At 43.0% G+C, this 17,390-nt stretch overlaps 1 protein-coding gene across 6 annotated transcripts in view; it reads left to right on the plus strand.

Moving 5' to 3' along the window:
• Nucleotides 1-17,390, plus strand: part of GOLGA4 (golgin A4) — an 86,824-nt gene that overhangs the window by 56,699 nt on the left and 12,735 nt on the right. For all 6 annotated transcript variants that reach the window (XM_058657268.1, XM_058657269.1, XM_058657271.1 and 3 more), the window contains 8 exons: nucleotides 358-4,559; nucleotides 5,115-5,236; nucleotides 5,930-6,060; nucleotides 10,386-10,499; nucleotides 11,368-11,388; nucleotides 11,559-11,627; nucleotides 13,160-13,235; nucleotides 15,118-15,221. In XM_058657268.1, the coding sequence (XP_058513251.1) occupies nucleotides 358-4,559; nucleotides 5,115-5,236; nucleotides 5,930-6,060; nucleotides 10,386-10,499; nucleotides 11,368-11,388; nucleotides 11,559-11,627; nucleotides 13,160-13,235; nucleotides 15,118-15,221 (4,839 nt within the window). The remainder of the gene's footprint in view (nucleotides 1-357; nucleotides 4,560-5,114; nucleotides 5,237-5,929; nucleotides 6,061-10,385; nucleotides 10,500-11,367; nucleotides 11,389-11,558; nucleotides 11,628-13,159; nucleotides 13,236-15,117; nucleotides 15,222-17,390) is intronic.

Here is a 17,390-nt window from a genome sequence, read left to right on the forward strand (position 1 = left end):
ACTAATAGTCATACCAAAAGTTGCTCTGTTCTATTTGGTTCTTTTTCTATTTAATTTTAACCAATTTATTTCTTACTTAATTATTTTTGACTGTCCACTTATATCGTTTTTGAAAATATTGACAGGTTAAATGATTAGCCTAACAGGAAGAACCTGGAATTATGAGTTACATTAAAAATCTACTTGCAATTACCAGATTCCCTTGTTACTTGAGCACAGATTCTTTCTTGTTTCTTGTATTTTATATGATATTTGAAATTATTTATCTAAATTATAGTCTATAGGTGGTAGACACCATGTCTGTATACTATTGCTAATAAACAAGTGTTTAATAAAAATACAACTTTTCATTAACAGAGAATTCTTGAATTGGAAAGTTCTTTGGAAAAAAGCTTGCAAGAAAGCAGAAGTCAGTCAGAAGATTTGACTGTTCATTTGGAAGCCGAAAAGAATAAGCACAATAAAGAAATTACAATCATGGTTGAAAAACACAAGATGGAATTAGAAAGCCTGCAACAGCAGCAGGAGCAGCTGTGGGCTGAAAGGGTCCGCGCGTTACAGCAAGAGCATCAGACTGAAGTGGAGAAACTTCGAGAAAAGTGTGAGCAGGAGAAAGCAACGTTGTTGAAAGAGAAAGAGGTTCTCTTCCAGGCCCACATTCAAGAGATGAATGAGAAGACCTTAGAAAAGCTTGACGTGAAGCAAACAGAACTGGAATCGTTATCTGCGGAGCTCTCAGATGTATTAAAAGTCCGCCACAAGCTGGAAGAAGAGCTTTCCGTTCTAAAGGATCAAGGCAGTAAAATGAAGCAGGAATTAGAAGCCAGACTGAATGAACAGAAGCAGCGCCACCAACAACAAGTCAATAGTATCCTTAAGGAACAAGAGGTGTCGATGCAGAGAACGGAAAAGGCTTTAAAGGATCAAATCAATCAACTTGGGCTTCTCCTGGAGGAAAAGGACAGGCATTTGAAAGAGCATCAGACCCGGGTGCAAAACTTAGAGGCAGATGTGAGAAGATCGCAAGGGGAGCTGCAGCAGGCATCTGCCAAACTGGATCTTTGTCAGTCGCACCAGAGTGCCACCCAGGAGCAGGCCACAGCCTACGAAGCGCAGGTGGCTCAACTCCAGCAGAAGCTGTTGGATTTGGAAACAGAAAAAAGTCTTCTCACCAAGCAGGTCGCTGAAGTTGAAACACAAAAGAAAGATGTTTGTACAGAATTAGATACTCAGAAAATCCAAGTGCGGGACTTACTGCAGCAACTTGAAAAACAGAACAGTGAAATGGAGCAGAGGGTGCAGTCTTTGACCCAGCACTACGAGTGTCAGCTCAAAGACAGTAACGCAGAGCAGGAGCAGACGAAGCAGATCCTGATGGAGAAGGAAAATGCGATTTTACAAATGAGAGAAGGGCAGAGCCAAGAAATTGAGGTACTCAAACAGAAGTTGTCAGCCAAGGAGGACAATATTAGTCTTCTGCGTGAGGAATATGAAACTAAATTTAAAAATCAAGAGAAAAAGATGGAAAAAATTAAACAGAAGGCAAAGGAGATGCAAGAAACGCTCAAGAAGAAATTGTTAGATCAGGAAGCCAAACTTAAAAAAGAGCTTGAAAACACCGTGCTGGAGCTGAGTGAGAAAGAGAAACAGTTCAATGCCAAGATGTTGGAGATGGCACAGGCTAACTCAGATGGGATCAGTGATGCCGTGGCAAGACTGGAGACAAACCGGAAGGAGCAACTAGACAGCCTCACGGAGGCGCACCGGCGGGAGCTCAACGACGTCATAGCAGGCTGGGAAAAGAAACTGAGTCAGCAAGCTGAAGACCTGCAGGAAAAACATGAGATTCAGCTACAGGACAAGGAACAGGAGGTGGAAGACCTCAAACAGAAGATCCTCACAGTTGGCTGTGAAAAGGAAGAGCTGAGCAGGGAGATAACGTGGCTGAAGGAAGGCAGCGTGAAACAGGACGCAGCGTTAAAGGAGTTACGGGGACAGTTGAAGGAGAAGTCTGTCCACGTAGATTCTCTAACGCAGCATGAAACTGAGCTGAAGGCACAGCTGAAAAGGCTGGAAGCCGACTGGAATCAATCCACGAAGGAAAACACTTCTCTTCAACAGCAGCTAGTCGAACTGAAGATGCTGACAGAGAAAGATAGGCTCACGATTTCCGAATTGACCGACAAGCTGAAGGCCACGGATGAAGAATTCCAGAGTTTGAAATCTTCACACGAGAGAAGTAAGAAAAGCCTAGAAGACAAAACCTTGGAATTCCAAAAACTGTCTGAGGAGGTGGCTGCTCAGCTGGATGGTTACTGTAAGAAAGCTGAAGCTAAGGCACATGAGCTCATCAGCACCAGTAGTTGTAAAGCTAATGCCATCCTCTCCAGGATTTCCCATTGTCAACATCACACAACCAAAGTGAAGGAAGCACTACTAAGTAAAACTTGCCAACTTTCCCAACTGGAAGCACAAGTTAGGCAGCTAACGGAGGACCAGGAGAGGCTGAACAGTTCTTTCCAACAAGCTACCCATCAGTTAGAAGAAAAAGAAAATGAGGTCAAGAGCTTGAAGGTTGACATTGAAAGTCTGGTCGCGGAGAAGGAAGCCTTGCAGAAGGAGGGAGGCAGCCAGCAGCAGGCAGCCTCCGAAAAGGAGTCTTGCATCACACAGCTCAAGAAAGAGTTGTCTGAAAACGTCAACGCTCTCACGCTCATGAAGGAAGAGCTTCAAGAAAAAAAATCCGAGCTTAGCAGCCTCAGCCAGCAGTTGGCTGACTTGAATGCTCAGCTTCAAAACAGTGTCAGTGTGAGCGAGAAAGAGGCAGCCGTGTCGTCCCTAAGAGAGCAGTACGATGAGCAGCAACGCGAGCTGTTGCGGCAAGTTCAGGACCTGTCTTTGCAAGTCAGTACTTTGAGTAAAGAGAAAAGCTCTGCTCTCGAGCAGGTAGATTCCTCGTCCAGCAAGTTGGCAGAATGGAAGAAAAAGGCACAGTCCAGGTACACGCAGTACCAGAATACCATCACAGAGCTCCAGGGCCAACTGGAGGTGAAAACCAAGGAAAGCGGTGCCAAGGAGGAGCAGATATGCTCCCTGCAGGAAGACCTTGACCTGCAGAGTAGGAGGTTGGAATGTTTAAAGGGCGAAATGGAAGAAAAGAGCAAGATGAAGAAGAAGGAGTGTGACTTAGAGACCGAGGTCAGGAACCAGGCGGCCAGAATTGTGGAGTTAGAGAACCTTATTACTCAGAGAACAGTGGAAATTGAGTCCTTAAATGAAGCCCTTAGAAGTAATCAAGAAAGTGGTATCCAACAGGAAGAATTAGTCCAGCAACTTCACCACTTTCAAGAACTAGGAGAAGAAAAGGACAATAGGGTTAGAGAAGCAGAAGCAAAAATCTTAGCTCTTGAAAAGCAGGTGTCTTCCATGGAAACCAAACTTGAGGCTAAGAAGAAAGAGTTGGAACAGGTGCATTCGGATGTGAAAAGCAAAGAGGAGGCGCTGAAGGCCTTGGAAGAAAGACTGGAGTTAGAAAATGCTGCAAAATTAGCAGAACTGAAGAAAAAAGCAGAACAAAAGATTGCTGCCATCAAGAAGCAGTTGTTAGCTCAAATGGAAGAGAAAGAGCAGCAATATAAAAAAGACACAGAAAGCCGTGTGAGTGAGCTGCATGCGAAATTGCAGGAAAGAGAGAGGGAAGTTGGCATCCTAGAAGCAAAACTGAAGGTAGGGCAGAGTCCCCCACAGGCAGAAACAACAGGTGTCCCCGGTTCAGCCGGAAATGCGACAGATTCCCAAGGATGCACGCAGAAGGCGCATGAAGAACAGATCGATGACTTAAAAAGAACTTTAGCTGAGAAAGAAAAGCTATTGCAGAGGCTAGGGCAGGAGAAAGAAGAGGCAGTGTCTTCTCGCTCCGAAATGCAGGACAGATACCAGGAGCTCCTAACAAAGTTGGAACAAGCGGAAACCAAGAGTCAAGAAGCCCAAGTGAGGATCGATCATCTTCAGGAAGAACTCCAAGCACAGAGCAAAATATGTTCCCTGATACCACCTCAGCACGTGGAAGAAGAGGGAGGTTCTAATAACACAGAGGCGAAGCAGAACTTGGAGAATGTAGTCGGTGATGTCCGGAACGCCCTCCAGGAGAAGGAGCGGACATGCCAGATGCTGGAGCAGAAGATAAAAGAATTGGATTCCTGTTTGGTAAGAGAGAAGGAACTTCATAGAGTCGAAATGGGAGAGTTGACCTCAAAATATGAAACGTTGCAGGCTTTACAACAGCAAACGGAGGAAAAAAAGAAGCCCACAGAAGCCTTGGAGGAAAGTGTTGGACAAAAGACCAGGTCACATGTGGGCCAAGCCAGACCGCCTAGTGACGTGGAAACCCAGCACAGTGAGCTGAAGCTGAAGTTAGCTGGGGCAGAGCGGGAGAAGCAGAAGCTGAGCAAGGAGATCACAAGGTTGCAGAAAGACCTTCGGACGTTAAGGAAGGAGCATCAACAGGAACTGGACGTAGTGAAGAAAGAGTGCGAACAGGAAATGGAAGAGAAAATCAAGTAAGTTCTGTTTCAGCCGAGATTCCTCTTCAAGGCAGTACTTCTTAATTTTTCTGGTTTTTCTGGTGCCTAATACAGTTATTTTAAGTTATATGGGTCAGTTTCACCTGCCCAAAACGTAAGGAAGACATACACCCCTAAGTTAAATATGGAGGAGAAATAAAAACAACTTAAGGCAAGAGACAGTGATGATTACAGATCTGTTTTGGAGGAAAACCTTTTCTTGTTTGTATGATGGTGGCCATTAGATATGTATCCAAGTAATTATTTTCTTTTTAAAAAATCATTTCTAGTATCTAGTACTATTATATAACATGGATAGATAAGGTGCAAATTTAAATTGGAAAGGAAAAATTTAAATTGGAAAGGAAAAATTTCAGGACTGCTCCCTGGAGGTCACTGGTTTCTCTGCACACAGTGTAACCCACTGGACACGTATTTTGAGATGTTTTCACACCAGCTGGATCAGTGTGTGCACTGGTTGGAAGACCTGGCAGCCCTTGGCAGCTTCTTGTGTGTGAGGCCGCAGTTAACGCTTTCATTTTTGTGACTAAGACAGGAGCAGGAGGACCTGGAGCTGAAGCACAACTCCATGTTGAAACAGCTGATGAGGGAATTCAACACCCAGCTGGCACAAAAGGAGCAGGAGCTGGAAATGACCGTAAAGGAAACCATCAGTAAGTCAAATTTTAAATTCAGCGAAGAACGAATTAGAGAGTGGTTTCTTCAATTATTCATTTATTTCAAAGTCAGAGAGAGAGAGAGAGTGCTGTTTGCCTCCCAGTGCCCACCATGGCTGGGGCTGGCTCAAGCTCAGGCTCACGCTGGGAATGCGGTGCACCTGTAGGACGGAAGCCCAAGTGCCGGAAGCATCACCACTGCCTAAGCATCACCGCTGCCTCCAGGTCTCTACCATAGTAGGAGGCTGGGGTTGGGAACCAGAGCTAGGACTGGAACCCAGGCGCCTGCCGTGGGACGAAGTTATCTTCACCAGCATCTTTAATTCTAGGTCAAACACCCATTCTCAGACTATAAGCTGATTGCTGAGCTGGGGAGCAGCAGGGAGAGTGATCCTTGCCCAGGAACGTTCTCTGAGAGGCTCCTGCCCTGCTTGCCAGTGGAATAGCCGTGAAGAGGCGCGCATCAGTGAACCTCACAGTGGTCTCAAACTAATTACCTTATTTAGACACTTAATCAGGGGAGGATGCTTCCGGTCATTGTTGAGCCATACGTCTCATTAAGCATCGTGCAATGCTGACATACAAAGTGGATTTTTATCAAGATGAAGTCAGAACAGAATTTCTTGCCAAGTTGACATATAGGTATTATTAACTAATGTGTTTCCTTGTGTATGTCCATTTATTTACTAGGTAAGGCGCAGGAGGTAGAAGCTGAACTTTTGGAAAGCCATCAAGAAGAGACAAATCAGTTACGTAAAAAAATTGCCGAGAAAGAGGAAGATCTGAAAAGAACAGCAAAAAGATACGAAGAAATCATTGATGTATCTAATTTTCTCTTTCTTTTGAAATTTAGATATATTAGATTCCATGGTATTGTTAAATGTCCCTGATTTTCTAATATGGAGAGTTTAGTCTAAGTTGACTCTTCTGACAGGCTCGTGGTTTTTTTTTTTTTGGATGAAATTCTGCTAAACGATCAAGTCAACGATGAGTCACTAAAGGGAGGACTAGTTATGTGTTCCTGGTGAATTCAGACTGAACTGCATGAGAAGCAAGCTGAGTCCAGACCTCGGGCCTGCATGAACGTGAAGGCTGGGGAAAGGACACTGTGCCTCGGAGTGGCCGTGCTGGTGTCTCTCTGGGAGGACCGTGAGAGTCTGCTCTGTCCCTGCCCAGTGCGCAGAGGCTGTGTTGGTCTTGAGGGGGAGGGACTGAATGCATCCTTGGTTTTGCCATTAGTACCAACATGCCATGTAGATGAGCTGTAGGTGCCAGTGAATGCTCTGGGCCACCAGAACACTTACAGATACAAAAAAGGCAGATGATTCTTGCTTGGTTTGTGGATTCTTGAGTTACTCCAGGCTTTGTGTCACCGTGCAGCAAAACCATTTTATGATTAAGAATCCTACATCAAAGAATTATGATTCAACTGTTAGCATAGGAATGCAGGCAGAAACAAATTCTCATAATTCTTCTAAAAGTAGAATATGAAAAGTGAAATGACTGAGATTTTAGGATATTACACATTGCTAGAAATGTTACCTCTGATTAATATTTAAGCTTTAAACTTCATTTTAAAAATTTGGTAATTTCACATTACTTCTTACACATTCTCTAAGCATTAGTTCTTGGATGCTTAGAGAATGCTGCATTTGGAAGATGCATTAAAAGCTAGTTCAGTTTTACTTTTTGTTTTTCCAGAAGGAAAATCAGATTTAGCAGGATTGAGTAATTTCTTTAAAACTGAGTGGGAGAGCGTTCATTCTTTTTTAGTTTCATATATTTTTATAAATCGAACCTGAAGAAAGCAACTTGGAGAAGGCAGTAGTTACTTGAGAGTGTCTAGGACAGGGAGCTTGGTGTGCCGGGGCTAAGCCGTACCACAGCTCCAGGGTTCCCTTCTGTGAAGCAGGTATCTGCCTCTGGATTCTGGGGTGGCACATGTTAGACTTCTGAAAGGTGCTGGCGGATGGCCGTGAAAAGAGGGGTGAGGGAAAAGGAGTGCGCCCGGCTGTTACCTTAGGTAAACTAGGGCGGTGGTCCTGGAAGTGGAGGGTCAACAGGTCACTTCCTTTTTCTCAGCAAAATATAATGCAAGTCAAGTGTGAGCCATATTGCAACTTAGCATTTTCCAGGAGCTACAGTTCATCAGCTGAAACAAGGGCCCGCCATGGTAGCCTAACGGCTTGAGTCCTCACTTTACATGCACCAGGATCCCACATGTGCGCTGGTTCTAATCCCGGTGGCCCCGCTTCCCATCCAGCTCCCTGTTTCTGGCCTGGGAAAGCAGTTGAGGATGACTCAAAACCTTGGGACCCTGTACCTGCATGTTTGAGGCTGGGAAGAAGCCTCTGGGTCCTGGCTTCAGCTCAGCTCAGCTCTGGCCTAGGTTGGATAGTGACTACTGTGTGAGATAGTTCAGGATGGACTTTTTAATTAAATGGAGAGTGCCACAACTCCATGCAGTATCTCAGTCAGTTTTTACATGCAAATACCACTGAACGAAATATTATCCATTCTCAGTAGATACCATGTTGCCTTGATTTTTAGACATACTTTGCATCATTGTGCCACTTGATATTTTTCTGGGATTAAGAGTTTTTTTTTTATACAGGATGTGTGTGTACAAGGCTACTTCCAAAAATACATGGAACATGCAATGACTTGATTTTGTTGCATAAAATTCAGAAATCCCTAAATCATTCCCTCACTATTTGTTTTCCCTGAACTTTTCCAAACCTCTCTTACTGTGTTCTTATGCTTGTTCCGTCTCTGACTGTTTAAATGAAGTGACTGTAGAAAGCTGTGCTTCCATCAGCTATTAAAACACTTTAGTGATTTACTAACAGCAAACTTGAACACACAAACATTTTTACTTTCCTGACTTTCCTGTCTTAGGTACCATTCTTATTGTTCCCTCCCCTATTTTAAGAAGTTGGAAACTTTAGGGACCAGTGTTGTGGCATAGCTCGTAAGGCCTCTGTCTGTGATGCTGGCATCTCATGGGCACCGGTTCGTGTCCTGGCAGCTCTGCTTCCGACCCAGCTCTCTGCTGATGGCCTGACAAAAGCAGTGGGAGATGCCCCACGTGTCTGTGTCCCTATGACATGTGGGAGACCTAGAGAAATCTCCGTGCTCCTAGCTTGGCTTTGCCCAGCCCTGGCTGCCGTGGCCATCTGGGGAGTGAACCAGGGAATGGGATCTCTCTCGATCCCTTTCTGTAGCTCTGATTTTTTTTCAAGTGAAGAAAGAAATCATACTTTAAAAGTTGGAAACTTTTATCATCAGTAATTCTTCACTGTCCACTGATTGATTTTCCAGTTGGCCTCAGGGGCTTATGAAACCAGGTGCCAAAGCAGCCAGGACTGGAGCTGGTACTCCAGTAAGGATGCAGGTGTCACAGGTGGAGGCTTAGCCTGCTGTGCCAGAATACTGCCTAGGGAGGAACGGTGAGATCTTGGAGATTTCCTAAGTAGAGGTGTTTTCCTAATGGCCCAATTCCAGCTCCAGGCTGTCCTTTGCTTCAGATACCAAACACATTTTTTAAAAAAACATTTATTATATTTTAATAATTTTTTTTTTACTTCACCAGTAATTTCTTCCTGTTTGTTTTTAAAGAATACTGGGAAGCTTTTACAAAGGAAATTCCAAAATTATTTTAAACTAGAAATAGCATATTAACAATTCCTTCCTAATTTTTGGAGGGCCTTGGAATGTCGGAAATAAGCAATTGTCATATTGAAATCCGGGCCTGAATGAAGCGGTCATGGATGTGACCCTTTCAAGTATGGCTGAGCCCCACGGACACAAATGGCCATGGAAAGGAGTTTTGTCTGTGCCTGCTTCGGCAGCACACAGACTAAGATTGGAACGGAAGGAGTTCTGTCGTGGTACAGTGACAGCGTTGACTCAAGTGTGAGGGCCATCAGGCTTTTTGCCCTTTCTGGTTGGCGGGGTTCTGAAGGTGGAGACCAAGTTAATGCCGTTCAATCCTGCCTCAGTGGAGCAGCGTTGAAAGAGGCTCGTGCCTCCAAGTAGCCACTCTGCTTGTAGTAAGAGGACAGGTGGGTTGGTTTCAATTAAAAAATGAAGGAACATTTATGAAAAAGTATTGTTTAACATTGGGTTTTCCTGGTGTTGTGTAAGTCGTTGCTTTATTTTGTGCCATTGGGCTTGGGCTGTCTGCTGGGGTTTCTTTTCGAGAAAGTCTTTGCGTGTTTCTGGCAAGCCAGCATCTGTTAAATCAGATGCCTCTTCATACTTGTTCCTCCTGTCAAGTCCCTTACTCAGCAAACACTTGCCTTCATTACTCAGATCAATATTCCAAATGTTCTTTTAGCACAAAGGTTATTGCAAGATTTATAAAGGATGAGGAGAAGTCTGGATTGTTTTATACAACACAACATTTTTTTAAAAAAAATTTCTTTTTATTGGAAAGGCAGATAGAAGAAGATGCAGAGGAAATGATCTTCCATCTGCTGGTTCACCTCCCAAGTGGCTGCAACAGCCAGTGCTAACCCAATCCAAAGCCAGGAGCCAGGAACTTTTTCCAGGTCTCCCACGTGGATGTGGGGTCCCCAGGCTTTGGGCTGTTCTCGACTGCTTTCCCAGGCCACAAGTAGGGAGCTGGATGGAAAGTGGGGATGCCAGGATACGAACTGGCATCCACATGGGATCCCTAGGCCTTTGCATTGGGCCCTACATTATGACGATTTGAAGACAAATGAAGAGATGTAAGGACAGGTATAGACCAGATTTTTAAGTAGGATCACTGGACCAGTGAGTCATCTCATTGGTTATTAACACATGAGAGAATGATATTTTTTGAAGAGTAGATTTTGAACATTTTATCGCCGATGAACTGGGAGTCTGCCACAGGGGCAGATGTCAAGGAACTCTGTGGGTTTGCTGAAAAGGTAGTGAAGGGGGGAAAATGCTGTCCTAGGGGTGGAGGGCAGCAGGGAGCAGAGCTTGGGGCTTGAAGGAAGGTGTGGGGATGAGTTAAAATAAAACGAGGAAAACGTGTCTCAAAAACTTTATGCTCATCATCTAGGCCATGTTTCTTTTCTACAAGGTTTTTCTCTCTCTCTCTCTCTCTTTTTTTTTTTTTTTTTTAGTAACAGCTTTAAAAATTATTGTTTTAAAGGCTCGGGAAGAAGAAATGACTGCGAAAGTAGTGGACTTACAGACTCAACTTGAGGAGCTGCAAGAAAAGTACCAGCAAAAGCTGCAGCAGGAGGAGAACCCGAGCAGTGACCACGTGAGAGGAATTTGAGTTTGCATGTTTTTGAGATCTTGGTTGTTTGTGGGTTTGATTCACCTACTAACCTGTATTCAGCTCATTTAGTCCTAACTGGGATTTTTTTTTTTCCCCCTTCAGTTTACAGTCAGGGAAACTAAGGTTCAAGAACTTGAATGTCGGTTCCCAAAGCAGTTTTCTGGGTGTGTCTCAGTGATAAGCAGTGTCAGGGACCAGCCTGTGCCCTGACAGGTCTGACTGTAGCTTGTGACACCAGTGTCCTAAATTGGTGCCATGGTTTGAATCCCAACTGTTCTGTTGCTGATCCAGTTCCCTGCTAATGTGCTTGCCAAGGCAGCAGATAATGATCCAAGTACATGGGCCCCTTCCCCTCTTGGGGAGGCCCAGGGTGGACTTCCGGGGCCCTGCCCCTCTTGGGGAGGCCCAGGGTGCACTTCCGGGGCCCCGCCCCTCCTGGGGAGGCTCAGGGTGCACTTCCGGGGCCCCGCCCCTCTTGGGGAGGCCCAGGGTGCACTTCCGGGGCCCCGCCCCTCTTGGGGAGGCCCAGGGTGCACTTCCGGACTCCAGCCTTCAGCCTACCCGCACTTTGGTGGTTGTGGCCATTTGGGGAATGAACCAGCGAACGGAAGTGTTCTCACTCGTACGCCCATGCATGTGTTCTCTCGTTATCTCCACTTTGCACATAAAATTTTAAAGCAGCAAAGAAAAGATGAGATGAAAAGCACATGCCTTAAATCCTTGGAGATGCTTTCACTGAGTGGGGCGGCTCCCCAACACTGACTCCTCATTTCCCGTGCACGTTGCTGTTGTCATTTCCTTCTTTACCAGCCGACCGCGCTGTGTACATCACCTTCTGCTTCCTTTGCAGGCGACCATCGTGGAGCTCCAGGTGAGGCTGCCACGTCAGTACGTTTGGCTGAAGTTAGTGCATTTAAGAAGCATCCTGTTGTCAGCACAGATAAGGGGATGGTTTTGATCAGAACAGAATGAGCCAAGTAGAACAAGGTGTGTCCCACGTTGGGACCCGTCTGCACCCCTGAAATCCTCTTGTTCTTTCAGACCCAGCTGGCACAGAAGACCACACTGGTCAGCGATTCCAAGTTAAAAGAACAGGAATTCAGAGAACAGGTACTGCCCGCCGGGGCCTCTGATTCTCAGTTAAATCTGTGTTGATGTGTGCACTTAGCTCACGCCATTGCTTTTTGAGAAACATCTGATTTAGTAGTTGGCTTTCAGTTCTCTTTGTCTTAGCTAAGAGATTTTATTGCCAAATCTAAAAGTGTTAGATTTGGCACTGTTTCCATTAGTTCACAATCACATATTTTTTGTGTGAGAATACTTGAAATCTGCTATTGGTAGTGCTTTAGTGTTTGGATAAAATTTTATGTTTGTGTGACTTGTAGTAACGTGAGTTCTGCAAAGGAGGGTGTCTCTGTTTTAACCAGTGGAAAAGGTTAACATCAGGCCTTAGTGCTGGTGGCTGCATTTTCCTAATTCGATATGAACTGGGCCCTGTGTTTTCTGTGGATCATCTATCTCCTCCATTGTAAGCCTCCGAGAGTAAGCGTGCATGTACTAGTTACATGTGTGTCCATACAGTCAGGAAGATGCATGATACAAAAAAGCATAAGAAACCAAAGAGAAACACACAGAGTTTATTCAGTGTGCTCAGGTATATATAAAACGTAAAATGTAGCTGTTGGAATGATTTTGGAATACACAGGTCATCGACTTTTGGTTCACTGACAACGTTGTGTTGCCATCACCGTCTTTCTATTCTGTTTCATTGGCCCAAAGGGAGCCTCCATACCTAGTGGAGTTGGACACTGTCTGACCTTTTGTTTTATGTCTGCCCACTTTCCCTTAGTGTTGGCGAGATTCTCCCATGTTGTTGAATATTTTGGCGCATCACTCCTTTTTGTGGCTGAGTGTTGTGGATATGTAACATGGTACTTTACTTACCAGATGAACTTTTGGGTTGCCCCCCGACTGTGGGCTCGTGTGGGTCTGCTAGGAGCATTTGTGTCAAACGTTTTTGCTGGAACACCTGTTCGCACGCGGAGTGGAATTGTTGGATCATATGGTAATTTTGTTTTTAGCTTTTTGAGAGCTTGCCAAACCGCTTTCCAAAGCAGGCGTGCCATTTTTCATGCCCTCCAGATGAGTCTGAGTACTCTGATTTCTCCGTACCCTCCCTCTGAAGTTCTTTGGTGATGCCATCCCTGTGAGGGTGAAGTGGTGTCCTCCGTTAGCATCCAGGTGGTTTGGATTTGTTGGCCGTTTTGTGCCTCTGCTTTTGATCAGTGTCTGTTCCAGCCTTTTGCCTGTTGTTAGTTGAGCACCTTATCGTCAGTTGTTGAATCTTCCTGTACTTCCTGTCTCTTCCAGGTGGTGCCCTGCGTCAAATGCATGGATTGTACATATTTTTTTCCCATTCTGTAGGTTGTCTTTTCTGATAGTATTCTTTGAGGCACAAAAGATTCTAATTTTAATAAACTGTGTATTTTTCTTCAGTTTCTTATGCTTTTTCTGTATATTTAAGAAATTATTTGTTCTATTTATGCGTCTTCAGCATTAAAAAAAATGTGGTGCCTAGAGCATTCCTTTCTCCTTAAATATAGTTTTCAAATGAATCTTAAGATGCCATTTGCTGTTTTTAGATCCACAATTTAGAAGACCGTTTAAAGAAATATGAAAAGAACATCTATGCAACAACTGTGGGGACACCTCACAAAGGTAAGGAATATTTCTTACATCGTGGGATCCACAGTTACCTCTTGTTGGTAGAGTTACAGCTGAGTTCTATTTATGCCTTTGCTAATTTGCTTTTTATTCAGTTGCATAATGACAAATTAAAAGTATATGTATGTACCATGTACAGCATGTTTTGAAATATATGTAGTTGTGGAATGGCCAAGTTGCACTAATTTTAATATGCACATTGCCTCCCATTCGCTTTCTGTGAGAACACTTGGTCCTAATGATCTTAGAGATATGATAATTAGATTTTTCTTAACTTACAAAAGGAATATGCTGCATTGTCTATGATTGACATGTTAAAGAACAGATGTGCTCAATGTAGGCATGAATCAAAATCTTCTGATTCTGTTCCTATTGTTTCTGCTAACTGTTGCTCATAGAGGTTTGGCTCCTGTGGTGTGATTTGATTTATTATTTATTTTGATAGCTCATCTGGCTGAAAATAACCTGTGTGTGTTCCTCTGCAAGGTCCAAGATTAAGAATTTTGTCAAAGAAGAATTTCAGTTTTCTTTTTAAAAAATATTTTATTTATTATTGTTATTGTTATCATTTTATGATACAGTTCCATTGGCCCCTGGGATTTCCCTTGTCCTCTCTCCAATTCGCTCCCCCCACCGAGTTCCCCTGTATCATTACTAAAGTATACTTCTTCCTACACAGTCATGTGTCCATTACTGCAGGCATGGACAATGGCAGAGAGTCCAGCATCCTATTGTCATATAGTAAACAGCTTCATTGGGAGTCCGTCTTTGATCTGGAAGTAGAGATGCATACTGTATTCTGTCCTCACATCTGGATATGTTAGTCTCTCATTTCACAGTTATTGCACATCCCCTTTAATGAAAAGTCACAATACAAAATCAACAATAGGAAGAGAAATGGAAGTTTATAATGCCATGAAGTGGAGACTCTCATATCTAGTAAGAATTGCAATTTTCTTTAACCATGCTTCATGGAGTTCGTTTTCTTAGTTTCAGAGTTTCTGGCCCGAAATTGTGAACTGCAAGCCCCAAGAGTAGCTCTCCAGCCACGTGTTTTCAGGACTTGGGTGTCCTAGTAAGCTGCTTTCTGGGCCAGCAGATTTCCGGCTCTTTGCAAGGGCTCCCAGCTGCGCTCTGCTTCCCAGCACTAATCCCCAGGCCGGCCCAGAGCCCTCTCTGCCTTGGCGTCCCTCTGTGATTTTGTTCACTTCTGTTCCTCTGCCCCTGAGGGATTTCCGGGGATCGGGGGTGTTTTTGTCCAGTTGCGTCCAGTTGCTTCTTGATAGCAGAGGGCTTTGCAGCTTATCTGAAAGTGGATGCAAGTAGCGACTGGTTCTGAATTTATTTGGAGTCAAGTTTGTGTGCCTTGGCATAGCATTGCTATTTTATGTACTTTAGTCTATCTCGTATTTAAATTTGATTTAAACCAAGTGCCTTTAGATTTGGAATACTGGAAAAACTAGAATACAGTGCTGATATACTAAATCCTTAATGTAATAAAAATCATTGTTAATTTTAGTCATTGGGGAGTATGTGGAGCCAACCATGTAATATTTGGAAGGGAAGTACTGATATGGTGGAATTCTTTATTCCACCTCTACAGACTCAAAATTGTTGTGTCAGTAAGAGGAAGAAGAGAAACATATAGAGTAAAGTTATAAGAATTCTCATGTTTTTTTCTTCCAAGAATAAAATGCTGATTGGAATGTTGTAGTGTATATGTATAGTACAGTATAATTCAGTGCAATATAATACAATTAATAAAACAGAACCTCTCTTTCTGTCCCCTTGATTGCTTTTAATTTGTTTCGTTTCCAACAAATCAATAATGTATCTGGTTTTGTCTTTACAATTTGATCTGTTTTCTGTTTGACAGGTGGCAATTTGTACCATACTGACGTATCACTTTTTGGAGAACCAACCGAGTTTGAGTATTTGCGAAAAGTGCTTTTTGAGTATATGATGGGGCGTGAGACTAAGGTATAAATCACGTCTGGTAACTTGTTACGTGGCTTAATTTTAAAAGAAATATATTCCACTCTTGATATACATGTTGATACCATATGTTTATTATGTGCAGATCCTACATGCTATAACAGACAATAGGAAATTTGGTTCTTAGTTTGTTTTTTTCTCATTTTTTGTTCTTCGTTTAGAAAGGTGAATGGGCAGACCTTGCTTATGTTTATTACATATTAGGTGCAAGTTGTTAAAATGATGTTGGATATGCTAAGTACTAAGTATTAAAATTACATTGAGACTCATTTATGAAGCATTTGTCTTTTCTTCCAATTTTAAAGTTAGAAGAATATTTTGCCAAGGAGACCAAGATATTGTGGATAATACTGAAAATTGTCATGATTTAGAATAGATACTTAGGAATATTTAGAATTTTTTTCTTTAGTCACTTTAAGAAAATGATTCCTGAAAAAAAAGAAAAAAGAAAATGATTCCTGTGCATGTGAAAGGTTGATAATTTTTAAGTGTGAGGAATAATGTCTGTTTTCTAGAATGCTATACTTATTGTGAGGTCCTTGAGTGTCTTATCTTTTTCTTATTTCCTAAAAAGAGCCTTATATTGAACATGTGATAAATGTATCTTGAATAGCTTTGATTCTTTTTATGGACATTTATGAGCCTTTCCTCAAACAAAATTTTTCATTTAAAACCCCATCTGCTTACCTTTGTGAAATGTTATGTTGCTATTTACCATGGCTAAAAACAAGATGGAGCTTTCCAGATGTGGAGCCAACCAGTGTTTTAACTTACGTCAGTGTGGGGGTTGCGAGTCATAGGGTTTTTTTAAGCCTGTAGCTCAGGAAGTGATTGGGTCAGTTTTCAAAACCTAGAGAGCTTGTGGCAAAAGAAAAGATCTCTGTAAAATACTATGAAAAAGTTTATAGATTACAAATTCAGGTGAAGACCTGGAGCAATAGGGCTTGATGTCTCTTGGATCCTTATCTTCCATTGTCAAATGTGCTAACCTTATATAGTTTTCTTTTTTTTTTTTTTTTTTTCAAGATTTATTCCATTTTTATTACAAAGTCAGATATACTGAGAGGAGGAGAGACAGAGAGGAAGTGGAGCTGCCGGGATTAGAACCAGCAGCCATATGGGATCAAGGCGAGGACCTTAGCCACTAGGCCACGCTGCCAAGCCCTATAGTTTTCTTTGTAAAGATTTATTGTACAGGAAGGCAGATTTACAGAGAAAAGGAGAAGCAGAGAGAGAAAAATCTTCCATCCTGTGGTTAATTTCCCAAATGGCCGCAATGTGTTTTGTATGTGGGTGCAGGGCCCCAAAGTCTTGGGCCGTCCTCTGCTGCTTTCCCAGGCCACAGCAGGGACCAGGATCGGAAGTGGAGCAGCTGAGATATGACTCGGCGCCCATATGGGATCCTGATGTGTGCAGAGCAAGGATTTAGCTACTGAGCCATTACGCCAGGCCCTACGTAGTTTTCAAATTGAAGTAATAGCTAGTATGACTGTGAACATTTGTCACAAGAGATATATTAATCCACAATTATTCATTGCCTTTTTTCTTCAGGCATTTTTAAAACTGAAAAAGAGCCAAAATGCATTTCTCTTATCTTATTAAAACAAAGTTAATGAGATGAATTTTTCTCTTATATGTCTTTACTAGACATAAAATAGCAGCTTATATTTGAGATGGGTAGACAAAGTTATTTTTTAAAATAATATTTATTTGAAAGCCAGAATTACGAGAGAGAAAGTGAGATTTTCCATCTGCTGGTTTACTGCCCCAGATGAGCACAACAGACAGTGTTGGGCCAGGGAAACCCAGAACTTCCAAGTCTCCCACATGGGTGCCGGCAACCCAAACCTATGGGCCATGTTTTCCCTGCTTCTTTCCGGCCATTGGTGGGGAGCTGGATTGGAAGTGGAATAGCTAGGACAGAGCTGGCTGTTCAAGCTGGGGCTTCACTTGCTATGCCACAGTGCTGGCCTCAGATAAAATGATCATGTTCTTGACCTCAGGGATGGGGAGAAGAGGCATGAGGTTTTAAACAGCTTCCCACTAGCCACCTTGGTTCATTAGTGAGTTTGAAGCTGTGACATAAGTACTGGTGCCATCTAAGTGAGTCAATGAACAGATTTCTCAGCCTGCCTTTTCTGGAGACGGTGAATG

This window comes from Ochotona princeps, chromosome 30 (assembly GCF_030435755.1).
Source record: "Ochotona princeps isolate mOchPri1 chromosome 30, mOchPri1.hap1, whole genome shotgun sequence".
NCBI classification, from domain to species: domain Eukaryota; kingdom Metazoa; phylum Chordata; class Mammalia; order Lagomorpha; family Ochotonidae; genus Ochotona; species Ochotona princeps.